The sequence below is a fragment of the Lycium barbarum genome, chromosome 2 (assembly GCF_019175385.1).
Source record: "Lycium barbarum isolate Lr01 chromosome 2, ASM1917538v2, whole genome shotgun sequence".
NCBI lineage: Eukaryota > Viridiplantae > Streptophyta > Magnoliopsida > Solanales > Solanaceae > Lycium > Lycium barbarum.
This window is the reverse complement of record NC_083338.1, coordinates 148,867,437-148,890,942: the sequence shown is the minus strand read 5'-3', so window position 1 is coordinate 148,890,942 and position 23,506 is coordinate 148,867,437. Positions and strand designations below refer to the sequence as shown.

Genomic DNA, 23,506 nt, shown 5'->3' with positions numbered 1-23,506 from the left:
AAGCTTGTTTCCTCTTTCTTGATCTTTATAACAGAAAATTTGGTTCGCATAAAATTTCGCAATAATATAGATATATAAATGAAATACTCAATTTAGCACAACCCAAATCTTATTAAATTAATACTTTGACCACGACTTGAGCTTCAAAAACGTCAGAAATTGGGAAGTGACCTATCCAATTTATCCTTGAAACCATATAACATTCTGGATATGACGAAATAGCATAAATTAAGAGGATATTTTATAAATACATAATTATTTTGATTATCTCACCATTTTTATTTTCCAATTGGCTAAAAGGGATATAAGAAAGATCTTATTATTTTCTCAATATTTTTTTTTTATCTCATAGTAGACCTCTCAGCAAGATCAAACTTAGATAATATGACTAATCCAAATAAAGATCGAAAATCATGACTCATTTCGGTAACAAATTCGGTTTGAACGATATAGATAGTTGACAATTGAATCCAATTTTGATCATTATTTTGATATCTGTAATAGTGCGAAAAGAAGCCCAGCTCCAAGTTGTTCAAGAATATTGGCGTTGTGTTTCTCGGCCCTTTGACTTAGGATTAGTCAGTTCTATTTAGAGTGTCAGGAGACGTAGTGAAGTTCATCAGTTGGAGCCTAATTATCCCTAAGCCCAATGTAACTCAGAGTGTACATAAATCCCAAAATATTCCTAACACGACACTCTCGTTTTAATAGCTAGTTGTCACATATGGGACTCCGACAAACTAATAAAACTCCTCTCCCCATGTCTGCTCCCTCTCTTTTTAACTTTAAAACCCAAAAAAAATCTTCTTCTTTAATTAGTATAAATGACAATCCTTAATTACTAAACCAAATAACAAACCCCAGATAAAGACCATCTTTACTCAACATGTTAAACATTAATTACATTCCAAATTAGGGTAATCTCTATGTTTAAACTTAAACTCATCCTTTTACCAAGATGGTGACTGCTCCCTCCCGATAAAAAAAAAAGTCCATTTAGTCTTTTTTTTTTTATAAAAAAAAAATTCACTTAGTAAATTAAGAAAGAATTAATCTTGTTTTTTCATATTTGTCCCTATTAAGTGTTGTATGATCAAATCCTAATGCTTATTTAATTAGAGATAGTTTAGTCAAATTACCTATTTTGTTTAGGAGTTAGTATTTTCGTAAGAGTTGTGTAAATGGCTACGTGCACTTTTTTTTTTTTTTATCCGGAGGAGTACTAAACAGAACATCATTTAAATCTACTAATGAATCTTGGCTTTTAATTTACTTCACACTTGCTAGGTTCTTTTAGTTAGAACATCACTTCACTCTCTCATTTCTCTCTTTAACTGCCATGATTTTGTTTTGAGTCAACAAAAAGATTGTTCATTTTCTTGTTTTTGTTTCTTTGTAATTCTGGGTATGTCTGAGATTCTTCTTTGAGTTCAAATGAGGAAGCAAAACACAGCTTTAACAAGATTTGGTCGCAAGGTAAAAGGTTCATATCAATCTTATGGACTTAGTGTAAAGTTAACCTTTGTAGTAATCTTAGGTCTTTGTTTTGTATTCATTTGGTCTGTATTTTCACCTTCTTCTTACTCAGTTGCTTATCAAAGAGACACTTTTGATGATATTAGGGAACCCATTTCATCTGCAAATAAGAAAAAGGTCAGTTCTTTAAGTCCTTCAACCAAGAAAGAACAACCCCATAATAAGAAATTGAAACATAGATCAAATTCAGTTGAGAAAAAAAAGAAAAGAGTTGATGGATCTTTGCCATCAAAGCACAAAAATGAGAAAGTTGGAGCTGCTAGGAAGAGAAAGGGTGAGGATCTGAAGTTACCTAAAAAGGTTGAAGAAATATTGGATCAAGAATTGGAAGGATCTGATTCTGAGGAAGAGAAAATAGAAAATGATAAACAAGAAGAAGAGAAAAAAGTAGTTGAGGGTAAAGAGAATGAGAAAGAAAAAACAGAAAGTGATAAACAAGAAGGAGAAGGAGTAGATGGTAAAGAAAATGAGAAAGAGGAAATAGAAAGTAATAAAAAAGAAGGAGTTGATGGTAAAGAGAATGAGAAAGAGGAAATAGAAAGCAATAAAGAAGAAGAAGGAGAAGGAGATGGTAAAGAGGAAGGGGAAAGTAATGGTGAATTAGCTAATTCTGAGGAGTTGGATCAAGTGGATGAGGATGAGAAATCTAGAGATAATGGGAAGAAAAAGAGGTATTTAGGACCAATATTTGATCCAAAAGCACATTATACTTGGAATTTGTGTAGTACTAGAAGCAAGCACAATTACATTCCTTGCATTGACTTTGAAAGTGCTAGTGGGAAGTTGCATAATTTTCGGCATCACGAAAGAAGTTGTCCTAGAGCACCTCAAATGTGTCTTGTTCCTCTTCCTCCTGATGGTTATGAGACTCCAGTAAGCTGGCCTGAGAGTAAGTCAAAGGTATGAGAATTAATGCCCATTTTCATTAAATACAGCTTAATTCTTGTTTCTTGTATTAAGTTTCATAATGTTTACAGATACTTTATAAGAATGTGGCACACCCGAAACTAGCAGCATTTGTTAAGAAAGGGAGCTGGGTGGTGGAGTCTGGAGAATATCTCACTTTTCCAATGAACCAATCTATACCCAAAGGTGGAATTCAACACTATCTAGATTTCATAGAAGAGGTGAGTTTCTTTAGTTAATTCATAGTCTTGGTGCTCAAAGGTCTAATGATTATCTTGTACAACAAAAATACATACAAATGACAGTGCCAACATTGTCTAGCTGAAAGAAAGATTTCAAAAGAAGAAAGAGAAAAGAAAAGAAAAGAAAAAGAAAATAGAAAGAAAACATGAGTAGGATGAGATGACTGAAAAGGGCCAAATTGCCCCTAAACTATGCGGATAAAACAATTTTGCGCTTCTCTGTATGAATTTTTTATCTTTGTTAGCTGAAAGGGAAAAAAATGTCACCATTTTTGGTAATGGCACGGGCAAAAACAGCCTAACTATTAACGGAAGGCAAAAGTGCCCCTCGGCGGAAAGTACAGGGGCAATTTTGGCCGTTTTCTGTTAAATTTTTGTCAATTATGTTTCTCTTACTGAAGTTGCTAGATTCGAAAACTAGTTGTATGACTGGCTAGTTTGAGAGTATATTGCTAATGTAGTATGATTATTTATACTTATTTAGTTGTCAGTTTAATGTTAATTGCAAAATCTGTCCTTGTGTTTGAATTGATATTGGAGATTGGTAGATGGCACCAGACATTGAATGGGGGAAGAACATCCGTGTAGTGCTGGATATTGGATGTAAAGATTCAAGCTTTGGGGCTTCTCTACTTGAAAAAGACGTGTTAACACTTACTCTTGGATTAAAAGATGACCTTGTGGACCTAGCCCAAGTTGCACTTGAGCGTGGTTTTCCAGCAGTAGTTACCCCATTCGGAACTCGGAGGCTTCCCTTTCCTAGTGGCGTCTTTGATGCTATTCACTGTAGTGATTGTCATGCATCTTGGCATTCTAACGGTTAGTGTTAAGTTATTGCTAGAGATTTTCTTTTTCTTGTTTCTGTAATATCAGGAAGTTTAATTTAGTTTAACTTTCAGGGGGAAAGCATCTTATAGAAATGAACAGAATTTTGAGGCCTGGAGGTTATTTTATTTTGTCTTCAAAGCGCACTAGCATTGAAGTTGAAGAAGGTTTGCCCTCTACTTATGTTAAGGAAAACGACTTCTGTTTTTCTTTTTCTTTTCTTTTCTTTTTCTTTTTTTTGGGATGAAAAAGGCTTTTAGTTACACTTTTGCATGTTTTAGTCTAATGAGTATTTTCCTTCCTGAATGATGACAATGCCTTTACCGGACCTTATCTCCACTGTCACGGGATACTTATTATGAAATCCTCCCTCCTGATTTCACATTCAATTACAAACTTCTTGTTTTTTCTAATGAGGACTTCCTGACATTCTCATATCACTCCCAAAGGATTTGCTACTAATTCATGTTACTTTCACCAAAGAAACTCTCAATTTGGATGGGTGGATCATTCTCTGGCGTGTAGCTTGAAATTGTTTTGCATTGTTATAAAGTCTTTCTGCTGTGTGAAACTTGAAAAACGAGCCATCATTTTAAGATTTTCAATTTTGCGTGCTTTACTTTTTTCTTTTCAGCATGTATTTATGAAAGCATTTTTGCAGAGTATTCATGCTCATAACATTAACCTTCTTCTCCAGCTATGTCCACACTGACAGCATCAATTTGTTGGAATATCCTTGCTGATAAAACTGATGAAATCAGTGATATCAGGATTAAGTTATACCAAAAACCACAAGCAAATGACATATATCGATTGAGAAGGAAAAAAGTTCCACCTCTATGCCAAGCAAACGAGAACCCAGATGCTTCCTGGTGAGTTGGAAAAGCTTGTTTTGTCATACTTGTCTCTCATCGATTAGTGATTTCTCGGTTATCAAAAAAAAAATGTCATGCTTCTGTTAATATGAACACCATTTATGCAAGCAATTATTCCTGCTTTTCTTTCTTAGTACTCTCAACGCTAATTGATTTATTCGGAACAGGCACGTGTCAATTAAATCTTGCTTGCATACGCTTCCTGAATCCATAGAACAACGAGGAACCGAATGGCCTGAAGAGTGGCCAAAGAGACTTGAAACTTTTCCCGACTGGATGAACAGTAGAGAGAAATTGATTGCGGACAGTGAACACTGGAAAGCTATTGTTAACAATTCTTATGTAGTTGGCTTGGGTATTGATTGGTCCAACATTCGGAATGTAATGGATATGAAAGCCATCAATGGAGGGTAAGTCCCTATCTTGGTTCATCTTATGAAAGAGGCAGAAAAACTTAAACTCCATTAATATGTTATTGGTTCTTCCTCTTCTTTTGATAGTAATATGGGTTAATAGTTCTGTTGGTCCGTCAATTATTGATAAATTCTACTTTTAGCCCTTGAGATATTTGATTACAAGTTTGATCCCTTTGCTTATGAATATTCTCAAATTTTCAGAACGTTCCACTGTTTAATTATCTATGTATTATCTTGAACTTGTATTGTTACTCTGTATTTGAGGGTAATATACTTCTAAAAGTAGTCGAAATATACCAGATTTCCTACTAAAGGGACCAAAAGCACACACTTTAATTGGTTAAAAGTCAGATGTGTTGAGTCATATATCACGAGGACCAAAATCAGAATTTACCAATAACTGTGGGTCCAAAATTAATAATTTCCCTTGTAATATTGTACCGCATTCTAGTGCCACAACAAGGACGCTAACAACTGAGAAAAATATACACAGATTTGCAGCAGCTCTTGCACAGCACAAGGTGTGGGTGATGAATGTTGTTCCTGTACATGCACCAAACACCCTTCCGATAGTCTTTGAACGAGGACTTGTTGGCGTGTACCACGATTGGTGCGAGGCTTTTGGTACTTATCCAAGATCATATGACCTTCTACACGCAGATCATCTCTTCTCGAGGCTTAAGAACAGGTTAGACCTTTATTTGTTCACTTGGTTCAGTATTCCCCTCGTAAATTTTTACGGATCCTTCTCTTTTCACCAATCCTAGTGCTCAAGTAATTTTTCATTTAACTGTAATAATGAGACATCAATGTGGTTCACTGTAGTTCATTTCAGATTAAACTGTGAAAATGATTTTTAATGGCCTAGGCAAGCATGGTTATATTTGACATAATTGCTTATAATGTTCACCAAAACACTATTTTGTTTACTCCGTCGAACTTTTGTTGCAATATTAAAGTTGACTTGCTTCTTGATGTTTAGATTAAACCCCCAACGCTTATGGACTATTTCGTCCCTAGTCGTCATAATTAATGTCTCACGCGTATGATAATGGTAAATAAACATTTAAAGCATTTAAAATGACTTCTCCATCTGAAGTCAAAACCTTCTCCGGAGGCAGAAGTGGGAATAAATTGTACCTTTCCATTTCCAGACTTCAAAATTTTCTTTAGAGCTTAAGTGGTTTGTTTTCATGATCATTCATTACAGGTGCAAGCATCCTATTGTGATTGTGGTTGAGATGGACCGTATATTGCGGCCTGGTGGCTGGGGAATTATACGTGACAAGGTCGAAATACTCGATCCACTAGAGAAAATATTGAGAAGCTTGCACTGGGAGATACGAATGACTTTCACGAAAGATAAGGAAGGCATCCTTTGTGCACAAAAGTCCATGTGGAGACCTTGATGAATCCTTAGAGGCAAGTCATTTGATTATTTGGATAAAGCATAGAAAGATACCACATATATATCCGGGCTTCCAAGTCATTTTCTTGCAAGATCTGCTGTTCTATTCGATATTGTTTATACTTCGAGTAACACCAGTGCCATTATTGCCAACAATTTAACTTGTACCAATTTCTTGGCTTCCCTCTTCATATATTGAAAAAGAAATAGTGGTGGATCCAGAATATAGTCGCCGTGGTGGGTTGTGATTTTGAGAGAGTGGGTTCGGAAATGTATATCAAAACTTAATATTCATTGTTGGATCGTTGCTGAAAAGGAAGTATTTTCTAGCAACTAGTGCGTGAGTGATAATTTTGCTCTTATCATTGATTGACTCATACATCTGTGCATAAATTGAAATCTTTTTTTATCCAGCCTTTGGTCTGTTGTTATAATATCATGTGAACCTTATATTATGATGTGGTTTCGTTACTTCTTTTGTTGCATTGTTAATGAATGAATGATCTCGAAAAAAATGGAAAGTGACATTATCTATGCTGAAGTATCCATGTTCTACTTTATATAAATTTAGCATCATCGTGTTGAATTTAGCCATCTCTCTGTCCTGAACCCCTAGATTCATGAGGAACAATTGATGGTTATCTGGAGATTATGTATCGTATTAGTTAGTTCTTCAAGCAGAAAATTAATTTTTCTTCTTTGTTAGAGTTCAAGTTCTATGTACTAAAGATGTAAAAGGATTTACGCAATCTGGTGAAAGACTGAAAAGCAAGTAATTCTACATAACAAGCATTCATTTGTAACCTACAGTTAATGGTAAGTTTGCTTGCTATAGTAGGTTAAATAGCACTAATCGTGTAAACGTTAATTAAACTGTCGACACATATATACATAACTTAATCCTTTTCATTATTGTTGGTTTCCCAAGTTCTTAACTCAGATATTTTTATAGGATTGAAGTTGAAGGTTATCTTATTGTCTTGTTTGGGTAAATTAGAAACTTTTCTTCCTCTTACCTGCAAGGATGGTTCAATTGGTTGAGTTTCATAATGGAGGTCTCAGGTTCGAAACCCCCTGCCTACGACAGTAGGGGATTTGCCTTCTAGATTGAGCTCGTCGCACGAGACTTACCTAGTGCGAATTATCTCTCCTGTATAATTTGCGAGCTATTGCACAAGAGACGAGTTTACCTGTGCGCACTTTGAAGGGTAGTTGCTGCGGTTCCCGTGTCATCAAAAAAAAAAAAAAAAAAACTTTTTTCCTCTTTTCTGTCACGAGTTTGGTAGATCGAGAATTAAAATGGATAGCACCCAAACAGAGACTAAAAGTGAATTAAGAGTATATTCAAGAGAAACCCAGCTGAGAAAAAACTTGTAAAATGGCAGATGAGTTTCCAAACGTTCAACAATGGAGAATGGGGGAGAAAGACTAAAAAGGTTAAGTTTTCATCCTTACAACCTTTAATATTTAGTAGTGAGCACCAGGCAAAACTTAAGAATTTGGCAAGTTTCATTCAAGAGAATTTACAGACAAAAAACACAACCACCCTCAGTGCTAGCAAGCTATACGATTTTCTCCTCTTCTCTCCTGAAAAAATTGCAGAATTTTAATTAGATCTAGAAAAACTTCTGGCCACTGCAAACATATGTATTTACGAGGATGAAGATGAACAAAATGAAAGGGAAGAGAATGCCCACGCTATCCAGAAGTTCATAAGCAAAATTCAACTTCAAAACCCGTACTATGAGGCTTTATCAAAAATCAAGCTGATATTCATTTCTCAATTGCCCTTAGTCTAAGCTGATCATCATTTGCAACTAGCGTCAACTTTATACACGTTGCGGATCACCTCATCCCAACACATCATATGAGTTTTTTTCAGGAGCCAACGGATCTTTTGAATCATTCCCTTCATCAATTCCTTCAAATAGATCATCGTATGTGACAGGCATCCTCATTCTTTCATGAACAGGTGCACGTTTGGCTCCACTATTTGACTGCTCAACAGGAACTTGTTGCAGCAAAACATCTGAAGAATTGGCTGTAATCTTGTCTCCCATTGTCTGACTAGATCTCTCAAAAGAAGCTTCCTTATTTTGGAGCGGTTCTTGCTTGAGCTTAGCCTCCTGCTTAAACTGCTTCTGCAAAATTACGCTCTTAGTGAGCACTGGAATATAGGGACACACAAAGGACAATAAGCAACTAGCAGATCAACAGTTCAAATTATGAATGCAATTGTTTTAAAAACACAGCATAGTATGCTGGAAATATCACTAGCCATATGAGAAATAGCAAATAGAGATGCATATTTTTGATGGGTGAGATAATAATTGTCCTTGCAACTAAAAACTACCATGGCTATCTAAGGGCTGGAGGATTTAACCAATGATGTGCATTTTAATCTCGAGGAAGTTATCCACAAATAGTCACTTAAAATTCAAAACGAAAATTTCTAAAAATACTAACATATCCAAATATGAAGCGTGAAATTTAAGAGCATTTCAATGGAGCAATGAGAAGAGATACATTGGTAATTGCATTATATTTCACTTGCAATGAATACTGTAGAGTGCAGTCATAATATACTATATACAAACGATCCATATATATCCTAAACTAACCAAATAAAATTTAAAAACACCTCCATAAGGCCTTTACTAAAGGTTCTTTCCTTTCTTTAACGTTGCCTGCTTTAGTTTTCTTTTGTTTGAGATAGCACAAAAACCTTCAGCATTGTTGAAAATATTCATGCTTACCGGGGTCCTGATAATGGAATTCAGGGGATAAGTATGAACTAAATAGAGTGTAACGAATCATGACTCACCTCAAACTCCTTCCCTTTCTTCATTATCTCTTTGTATGCATTTGGATCTCGTACTTTAAGGATGCTCCACAATATTCCACCACCTGTTCGGTGACGCCTGCCATCAGCAGTCTTCTGGCCACCACATGTCTGAATTGCATCCACCTGTAAATTTTACAGTATATAAAATGGTCCAACAAGAAAGATCCTCCTCGAGGAGGACGGAAAGATGGGAACTCCCATGGAAAGTGAATTTATGCAAAATTTGTAACTTTTCTCTTTGATTTCACACTAGATATGCTGGAAAAGGGATATGATGACCTAAAGCATATTGTACATAGCCAAAGAATCATTAACACATACATGCTTTCCTACATTAACCAAAAGTCCCTTTTTTCTTGGATAGATAAGTATCATCTTCGTTAACTTGAAGGCAAAAACCTTTTTGGGTTATTAATCAAAAGGAAATTTTAACCCATTTATCTTGCACTTGTGTAAAACGGCATAGCAAAATAGGGCTCCAGAGCAAGATTTTCATTTCCAATCATAAAACTCAGAAGCTCTGCCTCTTCCAGAATCTTAGTTCTATTATGGCCCAACTTTTCCAGCTACACAAAAACTATGCAGTAAACTACTCACGAACCCTGATAACCATGAGAACCCCCAGGGAATCACACACCAACCCGCACTCACATACTCACAAAAACTGTATACCAGCAACACCCTCCCATTTCAGTTCAATTAAACACATCTTTGAAGATTGAACATTCAGTAACATAATTAATCATAGTTTTCGTAATTAAAAGTTAACCTTTAACTAGCGAAAAATAAATTTGAATGGTGATATTTCAAATCTTTTACAGGCTATAGGTTCATATAAAAGGATCTACGACCCATTCCAATAAGAGATATTTTATTCTTGGTGTGACATAACCAACATAAATTGTGTGAGGCATTTTCATTGATAGACATATGAAACAGGGGGGCCAAATCAGTTTCCTCCTTACCCATCCTCTCCTTGTTCTCTTAGTTTCACCTTGCCAATTCTCCTTATCTTTCACAAATTCACTCGTACAAGCATGCAATTTCTTCCCCTCTTTCTCTTTCACATGTACTACGGTTGAGTACACTGTGTCAATAACAATAGCAAGGGCAATTCAAATGTATCAAAAAGTCTGGGATTTCTTATATGTCTGAGTTTGGGTAGTGACAAAAACATGCACTTCTTTTTTAGGGGTGGAAGGGGGCAGTTTGGTGAAGTTATGCTAACACTATTTTCTAAGTGAAAATTAAGCTTATCAGTAAAACCATAAGGAGATATGACACAAGCAAAAATCATTCTTCAAGAAAACAAGCATATAGAAGAAAAGCCATACCTCTTTGACAAGATCACTCAAAGCAGATACGCCGAGAAGACCAACTGCAGTCCAAATGAGATAAGATTTTCTCTCTTTCAAGCGTTTACCGACATCCAAAACAAATCTACAGTAAAAGATTCAAAGAGAGCAAAAGTCAAAGCCTGATACACATATACAACAAATAAAAAAGATGCAAATTCGTGTAACAGACAAGGGTATACAAACTGAAGCAACTTTGACCCAAGGGTTAATCTTTGACACAACCATGGCAAAGTGGTTAATAACAATATAAAATTCCATGAGATTACTCCCCAAAGCAAAGGAAGGAATGTTAACAGGGACATATAGCTAGATTAATAAAGCAAATAAACCTATGCATCACTCATTTTGTATCCACGACAACTATCTTACTTTGATTACTCTAAGGCAATCATCTTGTCAATTATATCTAGGAGTGGAAAACAGGCGGATCAAAAACGGATAAAATATCTAACCTGCCCATATTTAACACGGATAAAAAATCGGTTAACCAACGGGCAATATGGATATCCATAATGATCAGGCTTCAGGAATACTCAGGTGACAACACAAGCTAAAAGCCAAGATAAACTTAGACCCCAGAAAGCAAGAACGCATGAAAAATAACGCAGACGAATGGGTATTGATAATATGGACATCCATATTATCCATGTGGATGTCCATTGTTTTACTGGATAATATTCTGTTTGATCCATTCTTAAAAAATCGGTTATCCAACCCATATCTAATGTGTCGGATTGGATGGTCACTTGTTTTTCTTGCCACTTTGCCAGCCCTAACCATGCACAATAAAGCCTTCAATATGGAAATAATCATAATATGCACTTGGTAATATGTGATGCCACCTTCTTCTTTTTTTCTCCATTAGAAGGTACAACGACTATGATTAGTGTAACAAACCTGTTAATGTCTGTGGCCTTTGAACCCGAAGAACCCCCCTTACGTTTGTTCTTCTTCTTCTTCTTCTTCCTGCGTCTCTGATTCTTTTTTCCTGGAAGAGGATTTGTGGAGCTGGCGGATGCACCAGCACTAGTTTCCTCTAATCCAGTCTTAGAAATCTTCTCAACCAATTCTCCTTCCTCAATATCATTCATTTTAACATCTTCTTCGTCGTCGAAGCTCTCGTCTTCATCAGAGAAATTTAAAATGCTATCCTCTAACTCCATCGAATTAGATGAAAACTGCAGAAGATTTAAAGAAATGTTATTCCTCTACTATGCCAAAAGAATCACAGAATGTTCAAGACACTATTTTTCAGGCCAAAGATTCATGGGTCATAGACGTCTCTATTAAGTATATACATGATTTTACTGATTTTTCCTCCAATCACTAATAAAACAACCCAGTTACTGGCCTAGCCATTCGATTTATTCAAGAAACATTCAAAATGGATATACGCACTTTGTTCATCTCTACTAGTACATGATTGACTAATTTTTACTCCAATCACTAATAAAATATCCCAGTTCTTGACTTACCCATTCGATTTTTACAAGAGACATTTAAAATGGATATATACAATATGGATGGAAAGAAAATTATAAACATTGTTATACAACAACAACAACAGGCTTCAAAACTGAATCAGCCAGCAAAATACAAACTGTGGTTAATAGCGAGATTTGATGAAAGAAAAGAACAAACCCTTACCAGTTCTAGAACCTTCTAGTTCTCTTTGTTGAGAGCTTTGCACTTATCTTCTTCTGTGTTTTGAGGGGTTTTATAGAGAGGGTTTTGGATGGAAATTTGGGGAAGAAGGAGGCGGTTTAAGGCTGACAGGTTTGCTGCTACGAAAATGGTGAACCAAAGGACCCCAAATTCTTGAATGGAGTTACTAGCCTTTTTTGTTTACTGTATAATCCAGGGAAACATATTTGAAAAAATATACGTAAATTACGAGCCTTCATTTTTATTTTCCTTAAAATGATGGCACAATTATTCTTAAACCCTGAGAGCTAATTTGCAGTGACGGAACCAGTATTTTCAACTAGGGGTTTCAAAAATATGAAATAGTGGACACATGAACAAGTTAAAGGAACGTCAACTATATATACATAACAAATAATTTAAATCATATAAAAACAGTGTCATTTTCAGCCCCCTCAGCCCTCATCATTTGACAGGTGGTTAGAGTTATGCAACTATTAATTATGCTGGTTATGGAATTTATTTATTAGTTATGCGAATTTCTAATTTGCAAATCAAATACTTTCTTAAGTGTGTTGCATTTTATACATAGCAAAATAATGTTAGCAAATATAGTAATTAACACTACTTATGCAATATTTAATACATAAATAACTTAGCTCCTAACTAGCTATCAAACTACCCCTAAATGAATTTAACTGTGATTAGGCAATATGTTTGTTTGCTATATAATAATCATTTGATCAGTATAAATAAAGTTTACAAGGGGCAAGTTAGAACGATTTAAGAAGGCTAAAATATTGATCTGTAATTACCAGGTAACTTTTAGATTCCTTATATTTTTTTTAAATATCTTTTACACCTAATGTATCTAGTCAGAATAGACTAATAGACTTTTAAATTTGTCAGTCTTATTTAGATACTTAAACTACGACCTTCTTCGAACATATCTAAGCACATGATAAAACGTTCACCCTAGATATTTCCAACCTAAAATTTGAAAAAGCTTCTAAACTTAAGCACACAACATACATTAGCGAATCACTTAGAATACTTCACCTGTTTTTATTATGCGCATTAGTCTTATTAAGCCGTAAAACCTTATCATGCTCCCATTGATGCCAATGTGTATAAATAAATAGGATGACATGTTATATGTGGTTAATTTTTTGTAATGGACCTTTGGAAAAAACGTGCAGAAGTTTTATTAAGATTTTAATCGAAAATGTCTAATCAAAACACCTTATCATATATTCAAGTGCTCAAATTTAAGGTTTTTTAATTTATTTGTCATCCTGTATCCAGTATCCACGTTGGAACCCGACTAATATATTCCGCCTTTATTTATCATGCATTAAAACTTAAAGTTTATATGTGCATTTGTGAAAAGCTTATGTAATTTTAATTTTTATTAAAATAAAAACTCAAATTATGTAATTATTCTGTTGCAACTGAACATAACTGGAGTATATATGTAATACTATATTAAGAAAAAGGTGCTCAAAAAGAGAGCGTTTCCAGCCCTCATAAGCATTTGCCGCCATTGATGCATTGACATGAAAACTATCTGCAAATCCAACAAACATCATCCTCTCTGTTGAACATGTAACTTTTTAACATAGTGACAGATCAAACAACAAAACCTAAAAATACCCAAACATGTCCCTATCACTATCTTCTTACCCCACGCGCCTCGCTATCCTCACGCTCCTCTCAGCTACCACAGTCTACTTCTTCTACAAATCTCGCCGCCACCTCACCAAACGCCTCAAATCCTTAAACCCTAATCTTAAAACCCCAAAAGGCAAACTCTTCTTTATATCCCAAACCAACACTTCTAAAACTCTAGCACAAAAGCTACACACTTTGTTAAAACTCAATGGGTTTGACTTTGATCTTGTTGACCCAAAAGATTATGAACCTGAAGATTTACATAAAGAAAGTTTTGTGTTGATTATTGCTTCAACTTGGGATGATGGGAAACCACCTAAAAATGCTGGCTTTTTTGTTGATTGGTTAAATGAGAGTGCTGATGATTTTAGGGTTGGTTCTTTATTGCTTAGTAAGTGTAAATTTGCAATCTTTGGTGTTGGGAGTGGATCTTATGGCGAAACGTTTAATGCCGTGGCGCGTGATTTTTCGAGGAAGTTGAGGAAACTTGGTGGGGTTGAGGTTTTAGGTTTGTGTGAAGGTGATGTTGATGAGGGTAATTTGGATGAAGTGTTTGGTAAGTGGAGTAAAAGGGTTGTTGGAGTTTTGAGTAATTTGGGTGAAAATGGAGGGTATATTGGGAATGGGGTTGTTGGTGATGATGGTAGTGAAGATGAAGTAGCAAGCGAGGGAGATGATGATGATGACGATGAGTTTGAGGAAAATGAGAAGGAGTCGGGGATTGTTGATCTTGAGGATATTGCGGGTAAAGGGCCTTCGAGAAAGAAAGGAGGAGTTGGAGATAATAAGTTAGTTAATGGGAAGTCGAATGGTGGAGTTGTGAACGGAGAGAAGAAAGCAATGGTAACGCCGGTTATTAGGGCGAGTTTGGAGAAACAGGTATTGTGGTTGAATAACTAACTTCTGTTTGTTGTCGAATTAGTTAGTTGGATTTATGTTAAGGTAGTTTATTTGGTGATGAAATTGCAGGGATATAAAATAATTGGTTCGCATAGCGGTGTGAAACTTTGTAGATGGACAAAATCACAACTTAGAGGGCGTGGTGGTTGCTATAAGCACTCATTTTATGGCATTGAGTCTCACAGGTGATTGTTTAATTTTTTATTTTTTTTCCCGGTATAGGTGATCGTTATAGTTTTACATTTTTACTATTGCAGTCTGTCTATGAGTTATGTGTTTGTTTTGATCCTTGGTTGACATGATTGCATTTGAGTTTCCAAAAATATCCCCTCTGTGTTCAAGTTCCAGCTTTATTGTAAAGCTTTTTAGAGTGCTAGAATTCTTAGAGTTGATGAAGTATGCAGTGAATAATAAAATAGTCTGCAATTATATTTGCATTTGCATATCCCAGAAAAGGGTGTTTTAGAGGCATTTGATAAGGAGTAGGAGTAGGATAGCAAACTAATTTTCCATATAAAGCATGTAAGTTGCTTTCATGCATTTGGCATCAAATTATTCCACTGAGGAAAACCTTCAATTTTACACAATGAACAACCAGAAAATGAAACGGCATTTTTAATTGTCTTAAACAGGGCTGCCTAATTAAGAGATCATGGAGCTAACAAAAGAAAAGGTCCTAGACTAGGGGTGTCAAATGGGAGGGTTGGGCTAAACTTAGGTGGGTCAAAATGGGATGAATTAATAAATGGGCTGGTCAGGGCTGCTATAGGTTGGGCTAAAATAGGCTTAAAAGCGGGTCATAACCCAACCCGCCTAATTCTTACTAAGTTTTAATTTCTATATTTGTTCTTTTATAATCTTTTCAGTACCTAATACAAAAAAAAAAAAAAAAAACTTTATTATGGCTATGTATAACATATCAAACAAAAAAAAAATGTCTTTTTGAAAATATTTTGACAAGGTTTCTCATTGGTCAATTTGGGCTACATATCAACCCAATCATTAGATGGGCTAAACAAGTTGGGCTAAAAGGGGCCCAAACTTGGGATTGGGCGAGTCATGTTTTCATGTGCTAATTTTGCTACCCCTAGTCCTAGTGCGCTGATCTCTTGTGCATCATTTAGTAGGCTCCGTATTTATGACTTCCTAGCCTTGTATGCTGATTCTAAAGTTGGATTTGCATTTTTTCACTGCATAGGTGCATGGAGGCCACTCCTAGTTTAGCATGTGCCAACAAATGTGTTTTTTGTTGGAGACATCACACAAACCCTGTGGGGAAGAGCTGGACATGGAAGATGGATGACCCTATTGAGATTGTGAACACAGCTATAGATTTGCATACAAAAATGATAAAGCAGATGAAAGGCGTTCCAGGTTTGTTTTCTAGTACACATGCACCTATATGTTTTTCTGTGAAGTTGTATGGAAGTTGAGCAAAGCCACATGAGAAATAATGTGCCTAGGTGAAGTCATTTGGTGATTTTATTGAACGTGGCTCTGTTAGGTCATTTTGTTTTCTCCATTCAAGAAAATGTACCTCGGTTGAGTTGTGTTTTATTTTGATTCAAGGGCCTTCCGATTTCCAAATAAAAATGGTAAAACTGATACTGCTTATTGCTGGTTCTACTTATATATGTACTTTTTCTTTATGAAAACCAATGTCCTTCCACCTTTTTGCTTGTTTGGCCCTCCAAATACGAAATAGGCTGAAAATATCAGCCATCCAAAATTAATACCAGTATTATCAACTTTCTGTTCACAACGTCATAGTTATTGACCAAAATATCCTACTCGTGCAGGTGTTAAAGCTGAGCGTTTGTCTGAGGGTCTTTCTCCTAGGCATTGCGCCTTGTCACTGGTTGGTGAGCCTATTATGTATCCAGAAATAAATTCACTTATAGATGAGCTGCACAAGAGGCGGATTTCGACTTTTCTTGTAACTAATGCGCAGTTTCCTGACAAGATTAAGTTATTGAGACCAATCACACAGGTCTGCTAGGGCTTTATTCTTGTCTCTCTTTGTCAATCTTTTAAGTATGTCAACATACAAATTCCATTTCTAAATCTCAATTCATCTTTAAATGTACAGTTGTATGTCAGCGTAGATGCTGGTACAAAGGACAGCTTAAAAGCAATTGACAGACCACTATTTGGAGACTTCTGGGAGCGATTTCTTGTAAGTGTCATGAATATAGAAATATTTATCAGATTTAAACTAAAGAATGAAGGAATATCCAATAAGTTATGTAATCAAACTGGATTTTGTGATATAACAGTGAGTGGAAGTTTAAAATGCTTACTTTTACATCAACAACATACCCAGTGCTTAAAAAGATTTGGCTGCCACGGGAAACAAAATCGAAATTTGCCGTAGTTTCTCGGGTTTTTTCATATTTGTATGCTACAATTCTGACTGGCTTATTATTGGTTTCTGTTATTTTGATTTCGTTAGGATTCCTTGAAAGCTCTCAAGGAGAAGGAGCAAAGAACTGTCTATCGTTTGACACTTGTTAAAGGGTGGAATGCAGAAGAGGTGGATGCATATTCTAGCCTGTTCAGCATTGGAAAACCTGATTTTGTTGAAATCAAAGGTGTCACTTATTGTGGATCGTAAGTTTTTCCCTCTTGCTTTACTATTGAAAAAATGATAAAAATAGTCCCTTGTGTTTGAGGGTAGGTTCAAAATAGTCCCTTATGTATGCATTTAATGGTTTTGGACCTTTAAGTTGCCAAAATTCAACATTTTTAGTCTCCATATAATATTTACCGAACTCTGTCTAGTATTAGATTTGATAGAAACAGTAGGAAAAAATTATTTAAGTATAAACACCAAGAAAGTCCCATCAAATCCTAAAATATAAAAACGACAAAAACTACACCAGATACGGAAAAGATGGTTTTTTTTTTCAAGAAAAAAGTGCTCAAGGCTCAAAAAGCTGCACCACCAGACTCTAGAAATACAACAACATAACCAATGTAATCCCACAAGTGGGGTCTGGGGAGGGTAGAGTGTACGCAGACCTTAGCCCTACCTTGGGAGGTAGAGAGGTTGTTTCCGATACCCTCGGCTCAAGGAAAAGCATTTCAAAAGTAGAGAGGTTGTTTTCGATAGACCGTCGGCTCAAGGAAAAGCATTTTAAAGCAAGTCGGAAAAGAAATAACGGAAGTGAAGAAGCCATAGAAATTTTTTACAGAACACCAGACTCTAGAAATAAATTAAAAATGGCAGAAACGACAAAAATTGTACCTCTAAATGTGAGCTCCCGCTAGTTTCCCTTTTTTTTGTTTTTCTTAGTTTTTGTTGATGAGGAAAGAGTTCGATGAATATTTGTCGGAGACTAAAAGTGTTAATTTTGGCAAATTTAAAGGACCAAAAATCCAAAACCCTTAAGTACATACTTAAGGGACTATTTTGAACTTACCCTCATACATAAGGGGGGCATTTTGTCATTCTCCTTTACATTTTTTCTTTTCTCCCCTCTTCTGCTCGGTTGATTTGATTTCAAAACTCAGTGCATGAGAATTAAGTAATAAGGAGTTGTTTTACACAGGTCGGCTACATCAAAGTTGACAATGGAGAATGTCCCTTGGCATGCTGATGTGAGGGAATTCTCTGAGGCCTTAGCTAAAAAGAGCAATGGAGAGTATGAAGTTGCTTGTGAGCACGTGCATTCTTGCTGTGTTATTCTGGCTAAAGTCGATAAGTTTAAAATTGATGGTCAATGGTTCACGTGGATTGACTACGAGAAGTTCCATGACCTGGTTCGTTACGTCTCTTGTTCAAATGTTATAGCCTGTTTGGCCAAGCTTCCAAGATTTGCTTATTTTGAAAAGTGCTTTTCGGAAAAACACTTTTGGAGAGTAGCAATATGTGTTTGGCTAATCAATTTGAAACACACTTTTTTGCTAATATCATAACAGTGCTTGAGCTTGGCCAAATGTTCTAAAAGGGCTTCGGGAGAAAAGCTACTTTTTTTAGCTTCTGCTACTATTAAAAGCACTTACTTTTTCCCTAAAAGTTCGGCCAAACAACTCGACTTTCTAAAATAAGCACTTTTGGCTTCCTAGAAGCTTGCCAAACAGGCTATTAGTACATAGTTCCCATTTCCGTTATTGTAATCAATGTTTTTTAAACCCTATGGTGCTACAGGTAGCTTCTGGAAGACCCTTCACCAGTAAGGATTACATGGCACCTACACCATCTTGGGCCGTCTATGGAGCTGATGAAGGCGGGTTTGATCCAGAGCAATTGCGTTATAAAAAAGAGCGACGCCACGGATCATCTCGTAAGGAAAATGGTTCTTAAAAGTGTGAAGCAATTTTTGTCACCACAGGATGGCCTACAGTTTTGTTTCATCGAGTTAAATTTTGGTTTCCTTCATTTTCCTGTACAAGTTGCATTTCTCCGTGAATAGGCCAGCTTGAGTAACTTTATCTTTGGGTATTTAGAAAATAACTTCCAGTGGGTTGAACTTGGAATTGATCGAATCAATCATCATAGGGATATCTTGCAGCAGACAATTGATGGAACCAATATAGTTGCAGAAGTTAAATTGTGGCAGACTTTTCTCTCAGCTGCTATACTCCATTACTCTGTATTAGTAATGTAGGACCATTACAGGATGAACACCATGTTTCGGTAAGTGTGCAACAGTCCTACAATTTTACTAAATTTACTCATCTCAACAACAAGCACAACTACTACTGTGTTTCAATTCCAAGCAAGTTGGCATCGGTTATGTGAATTGTCATTGTTCATGTATTCCAAGCAAGTTGGCATCGGTTATGTGAAATGTCATTGTTCATGTAACTCAATATACCCCAAATTTAATCATTTCAAAATGCACTAAATTTAATTGTCAAGTTCTACTCGTGCCAAGAGAAACTGAATTTATAGTTTTATAGACATCTAGGAGGGAGAATAACGTACCTTATAAATTTTCTGAATGAAAAGGGTACTCCGGGGAAAGTGAACATCAAAGTTTGTGGTGGGTTGGACAGGATCCCTCCCCCTTATTTTGAGTTCAAACATTGGATATAGAGAAACATTAGTAGGGAACGTTCTCCTTTAAAGAATTTTATATAACGTGAATCCGAATTAATTGAGATTCAATGAGAATGTCAAGTTTTTTTTTTTTTTTTTTTTTTTTACATTCTCTCAATAGCTGTCAGTGCACCTTTGGAAATGCTCCAAAGTGGGATCAATTACTTAAGTGCACATACAGAACCTTTGTCTACAAGAGTAATAATTGTATGTATTATAAATTGGAATAAAGGAAGAAATCAGTACCGATTCACAATATATAAGCTGTTTGATCAAATTTAGCGAAATATACTCTTTTTGGTTTAGTATACAAAAGCAATAATATTCTAACTAGTCTTTGCTGGAAATTGAAACGCTCTCTCATTAAAAACAATTTATGTAGAAAAACAAATCATGTAAAGAAATAAATGGGACAGCTTATTGACATCAATTGAAAATGCAAGAAAAAGTATATGAGATGCATTATAATCATAATTTTTGACATCAAAGACGGATGAAGGATTTAAAATTTATCGGTTCTATAATAACCTTAAGTTAATATTTCATATTTATGGATATTTGATGGTTTTCTTAACAAAATCTAAACAAAAGCTATTGAGTTCACGTGGAATTGTAAATTAAGTACTAACTCCACCGCAATCATCTACTTTCTCCGTTCCATTATAAGTATCACCTTAACCAAAAACACGCATATTAAGAAACTAATAATGCAATGTGAAGTTTACTAAATTACCCCTAGTTTACTAAATTACCCCTACGTAATAAAAATAAATTACTTTTTCCTCTTGATTAGAGCATGCACAAATAGTAATCCTTTTGACAATGAGAATCCAATAATATCAAGTTCGTATGTGGCTTTTCCAATCATCTTAGATGTTATTTCTAAGTTGTCAATTTGTGTCTAAGGGTAGAGTTGAGAAAAACTAATCAATTTATGTTTTGATTTGTTAAGATGACGCTTTGTTATGGGACAATTTTTTTTGTTGGTAAAAGTGACTTATTATGGGACGGAGAGAGCATTATCTAACTACCCTCCTTTTGAATGCTTAGATTCAACCAATTTTTACGTGACAATCACAAATTAAGCAATGGTTAAGTAATATTTCCTCTGTCTCATAATAAGCGTTATCTTAATCAAAAAAAATTATCCCTTAATAAGTGTCACCTTAGAAAATCAAGACATAAATTGACAAGTTTTTTCAATTCTACCCTTAGATAAAAACCTAGTCAAAGTAACATCTAAATGATGATTGAAAAAATCACATAATAACATGATATTGTTGAATTCTCATTATCAAAAAGATTATTACTTGTGCATGCTCTATTCAAGAGGAAAAAAATAATTTATTTTTATTATAGAAGAGTAATTCAATAAATTTCATATTGCATTGTGAGACCGAGGGAGTAGTAGTACAACTGTATGAGTTTATACATAAAACACATCTCTACGTTTATTTATCTATCGCAGTGTGAATAATTTTACTTAAGTCAAAAAGAAAAACTGGTTGGTCCCTTCATAAGACACAAATGATGAACTTATCACTGCAGAATGCAGAGAAGAAAAATGCCACACGTCTACCAAAACGAAAAGGACATCCCTAGCCACAAACTTTTTGACAATATATCACCTCAATTTGCTCTTTAGCAAAAGCAAATAGTTAAGGGAAAAAAAAACTCTTACAACCCTGATCAAGCAACTTCTTTTATTTCTTTTCGGGGATATTAATACAAATAACCGGTTAAATTTACTGTTTACTTTTCTTAATTGGTATACATAAATTATACACAGTTATATACGTATTAGTCCAAGTGCATGCTGCATGAATTTGTCTCCACAGTGTTGATCCAACTTAGTTGAATTGAGTTCACGCTTACACAAGAGTCATTACAGGTCATACCACAATTAAATCCAGTGTGTGAAGCTAACCAATTCCTTCCTAACTAAATGTTTCTCACAATTAAAATGGACATACTAAGCCCAAAACAAAACAGGAAAAAAAAAAAAAAAACTAACAGCGCTAGGAAACTAGGAAAGGAATAAAAACCAGTAGTAGATGAAATTAACTTGTTCATCTTTCATACTTAGTTTCAGAAATTACCTACAATAAAAAGGAGATTCTTCAAATTAATTTAGCAGCTCTTTCTTGGTTTGCTTTTTCTTCTAGCTCTACTCCTTGTAGGTTGCTCCTTTTGTGGCTGTAAATTTTTTTCCTCTTCAAATTCTTCTTGTTTTTCTTTCTTCTTTTCTCCTTGTTTATTTTCTGATTCTTCTTCAACTTCACTTGTTTTGAGTTTCTTTAATTCTGCAGAAACTTCTTCTTCATCTTTTACAATAATTTTTCTTGGTCTTCCTCTTTTCCTAGGAGTAATTTGTTGTTGTTGGGAATCTCCACTCATTGCTGATGATTCTGCTATTGCTACTGACAACTCCTTTGTCTTCTTCCCAACTTTCTTCTTTCCCATCAATCTTTTTTGACACATTAAGCTAATTTAGTCATTTAAAAAGCTTATAGTATCAGAAAAATACAATCTTGAAAATTACCCAGAAATAAAAATTTAATCTTTAATGTTTCTAGTGCTCTCTTTTGCATATATACACTTTAAAATCCAATCTTGAAAACTACCCACAAAATAAAAATCCAGTCTTTAAAGATTACCCAAGAAATAAAAATCTAATCTTTAATGTTTCTGGTGCTCACTTTTTGCATATATACCCTTAAAAATCCAATCTTGAAAACTACCCACAAAATAAAAATCCAATCTTTAAAGTTTCTGGTGCTCTCTTTTGCATATATCTATATACCCTTAAGAGTACATGATAAGAAAATCCAATCTTGAAAAATACCCAAAAAGAAAAATCAAATATTTAAGGTGTCTGCTTCTCTGTTTTGCATATATCTATAGGAAAAAAAATGAAGACACAACATATCCATAGCAAAGATGACAAAAAAGAAAAAGTAAAGTAATAAATAACTTACTTTTTTTCTGAGATGCTAGAGCCAATAATCATAAGAAATAACTCATATGTAGCTCTTTTGGTGCTATTAACCAATCCGCTCAAAAGCAAAACCTTTCATTTTTTCATACAAAACCATAGAGAGAGTCAGAGAGAGACTTGAGTTGAACAGAAAAAACAAAGTCAATTATATATGTATATGAAATATTATAAGCTACCAAGCAAATCTTCCTTTTTTTTTTTTTTTCCTTGACTTATCTATTCATTCAACTTTCTTTTTCCCCTCTTGCTGCCAACATGGAAAACAATAGTACCATTAGAAAAGAAACTATAGTATAGTATATACTATATGTACAAAACGGTGCAAATTACAATTGGCTGGACAGCTGTTTAGCAAGGTGGAAACAAAGAGGAAGAAAAAGAAGTGAGACAAATAAGGGGTACAAGGGTCAAGGAAAAGAGATTTTAAACATAGATTCTTCTAATATTTTTATAATAAAATTTACATATTTGAAATGTACATAAAAAATATTATAACTTTGCATAATTAATAATTAACAATATATAAAAAAAGTTGGAGAAAATCGTAGTCGAAGAAAGAGTTGTTTGACTTTCCAAACTGATCAACCTTAAAACTATCTTACTAACCATGGTTAGTTTGAACTTTGGTCAAAACTAAAATGGAGGCAGTGTGAGAGACTGTGGGCTACGGTTTATTTTTTTAACTTATAATACTAATATGATTAACAAAGTTTTACATTATTAATAGTTGCAAACTTGCAATGTATGTCTTATTTTCATGTTATCAATTCTACTTATTACCCGTAGTTATCAGTTATTTTGAGTATATTTTTTAAGTGATATGATCTAATGTTTTTTC

At 34.8% G+C, this 23,506-nt stretch overlaps 3 protein-coding genes across 5 annotated transcripts; 1 reads left to right on the top strand and 2 right to left on the bottom strand.

The window, feature by feature from the left end:
• Window positions 1-1,262: 1,262 nt before the first annotated feature.
• LOC132629140 (uncharacterized) lies at window positions 1,263-19,347 on the top strand. Its single transcript, XM_060344869.1, has 17 exons — window positions 1,263-2,436; window positions 2,514-2,663; window positions 3,233-3,503; window positions 3,584-3,676; window positions 4,207-4,381; window positions 4,552-4,794; window positions 5,294-5,488; window positions 6,011-6,206; window positions 8,181-8,251; window positions 13,705-14,605; window positions 14,696-14,811; window positions 15,825-16,000; window positions 16,426-16,616; window positions 16,716-16,802; window positions 17,079-17,236; window positions 18,178-18,388; window positions 18,777-19,347. The coding sequence occupies exons 1-17, from the start codon at window positions 1,435-1,437 to the stop codon at window positions 18,930-18,932; spliced, it is 4,392 nt and encodes a 1,463-aa protein (XP_060200852.1). The 5' UTR covers window positions 1,263-1,434; the 3' UTR covers window positions 18,933-19,347.
• On the bottom strand, window positions 7,531-12,296 carry LOC132628019 (uncharacterized). Of its 2 annotated transcripts, XR_009578024.1 has the most exons (6): window positions 12,059-12,296; window positions 11,309-11,589; window positions 10,388-10,493; window positions 9,033-9,176; window positions 7,906-8,349; window positions 7,531-7,795 (listed from the first exon to the last, which is right to left on the bottom strand). XR_009578024.1 is itself a non-coding variant. In XM_060343691.1 (5 exons), exons 2-5 carry the CDS (start codon window positions 11,572-11,574, stop codon window positions 8,059-8,061), a joined length of 807 nt encoding a protein of 268 aa, XP_060199674.1. In that variant the 5' UTR covers window positions 11,575-11,589; window positions 12,059-12,296; the 3' UTR covers window positions 7,531-8,058. The 2 variants fall into 2 exon arrangements, 1 of the variants encoding a protein (XP_060199674.1); XM_060343691.1 differs by having other exon boundaries at window positions 7,531-8,349.
• Window positions 19,348-21,510: 2,163 nt separating the features above from the next.
• On the bottom strand, window positions 21,511-23,052 carry LOC132628020 (FK506-binding protein 4-like). Of its 2 annotated transcripts, none has more exons than XM_060343692.1 (2): window positions 22,649-23,052; window positions 21,511-22,155 (listed from the first exon to the last, which is right to left on the bottom strand). In XM_060343692.1, the coding sequence occupies exons 1-2, from the start codon at window positions 22,678-22,680 to the stop codon at window positions 21,801-21,803; spliced, it is 387 nt and encodes a 128-aa protein (XP_060199675.1). In that variant the 5' UTR covers window positions 22,681-23,052; the 3' UTR covers window positions 21,511-21,800. The 2 variants fall into 2 exon arrangements, with proteins under 2 accessions (XP_060199675.1, XP_060199676.1); XM_060343693.1 differs by having other exon boundaries at window positions 21,511-22,137; window positions 22,649-23,040.
• Window positions 23,053-23,506: the final 454 nt, after the last annotated feature.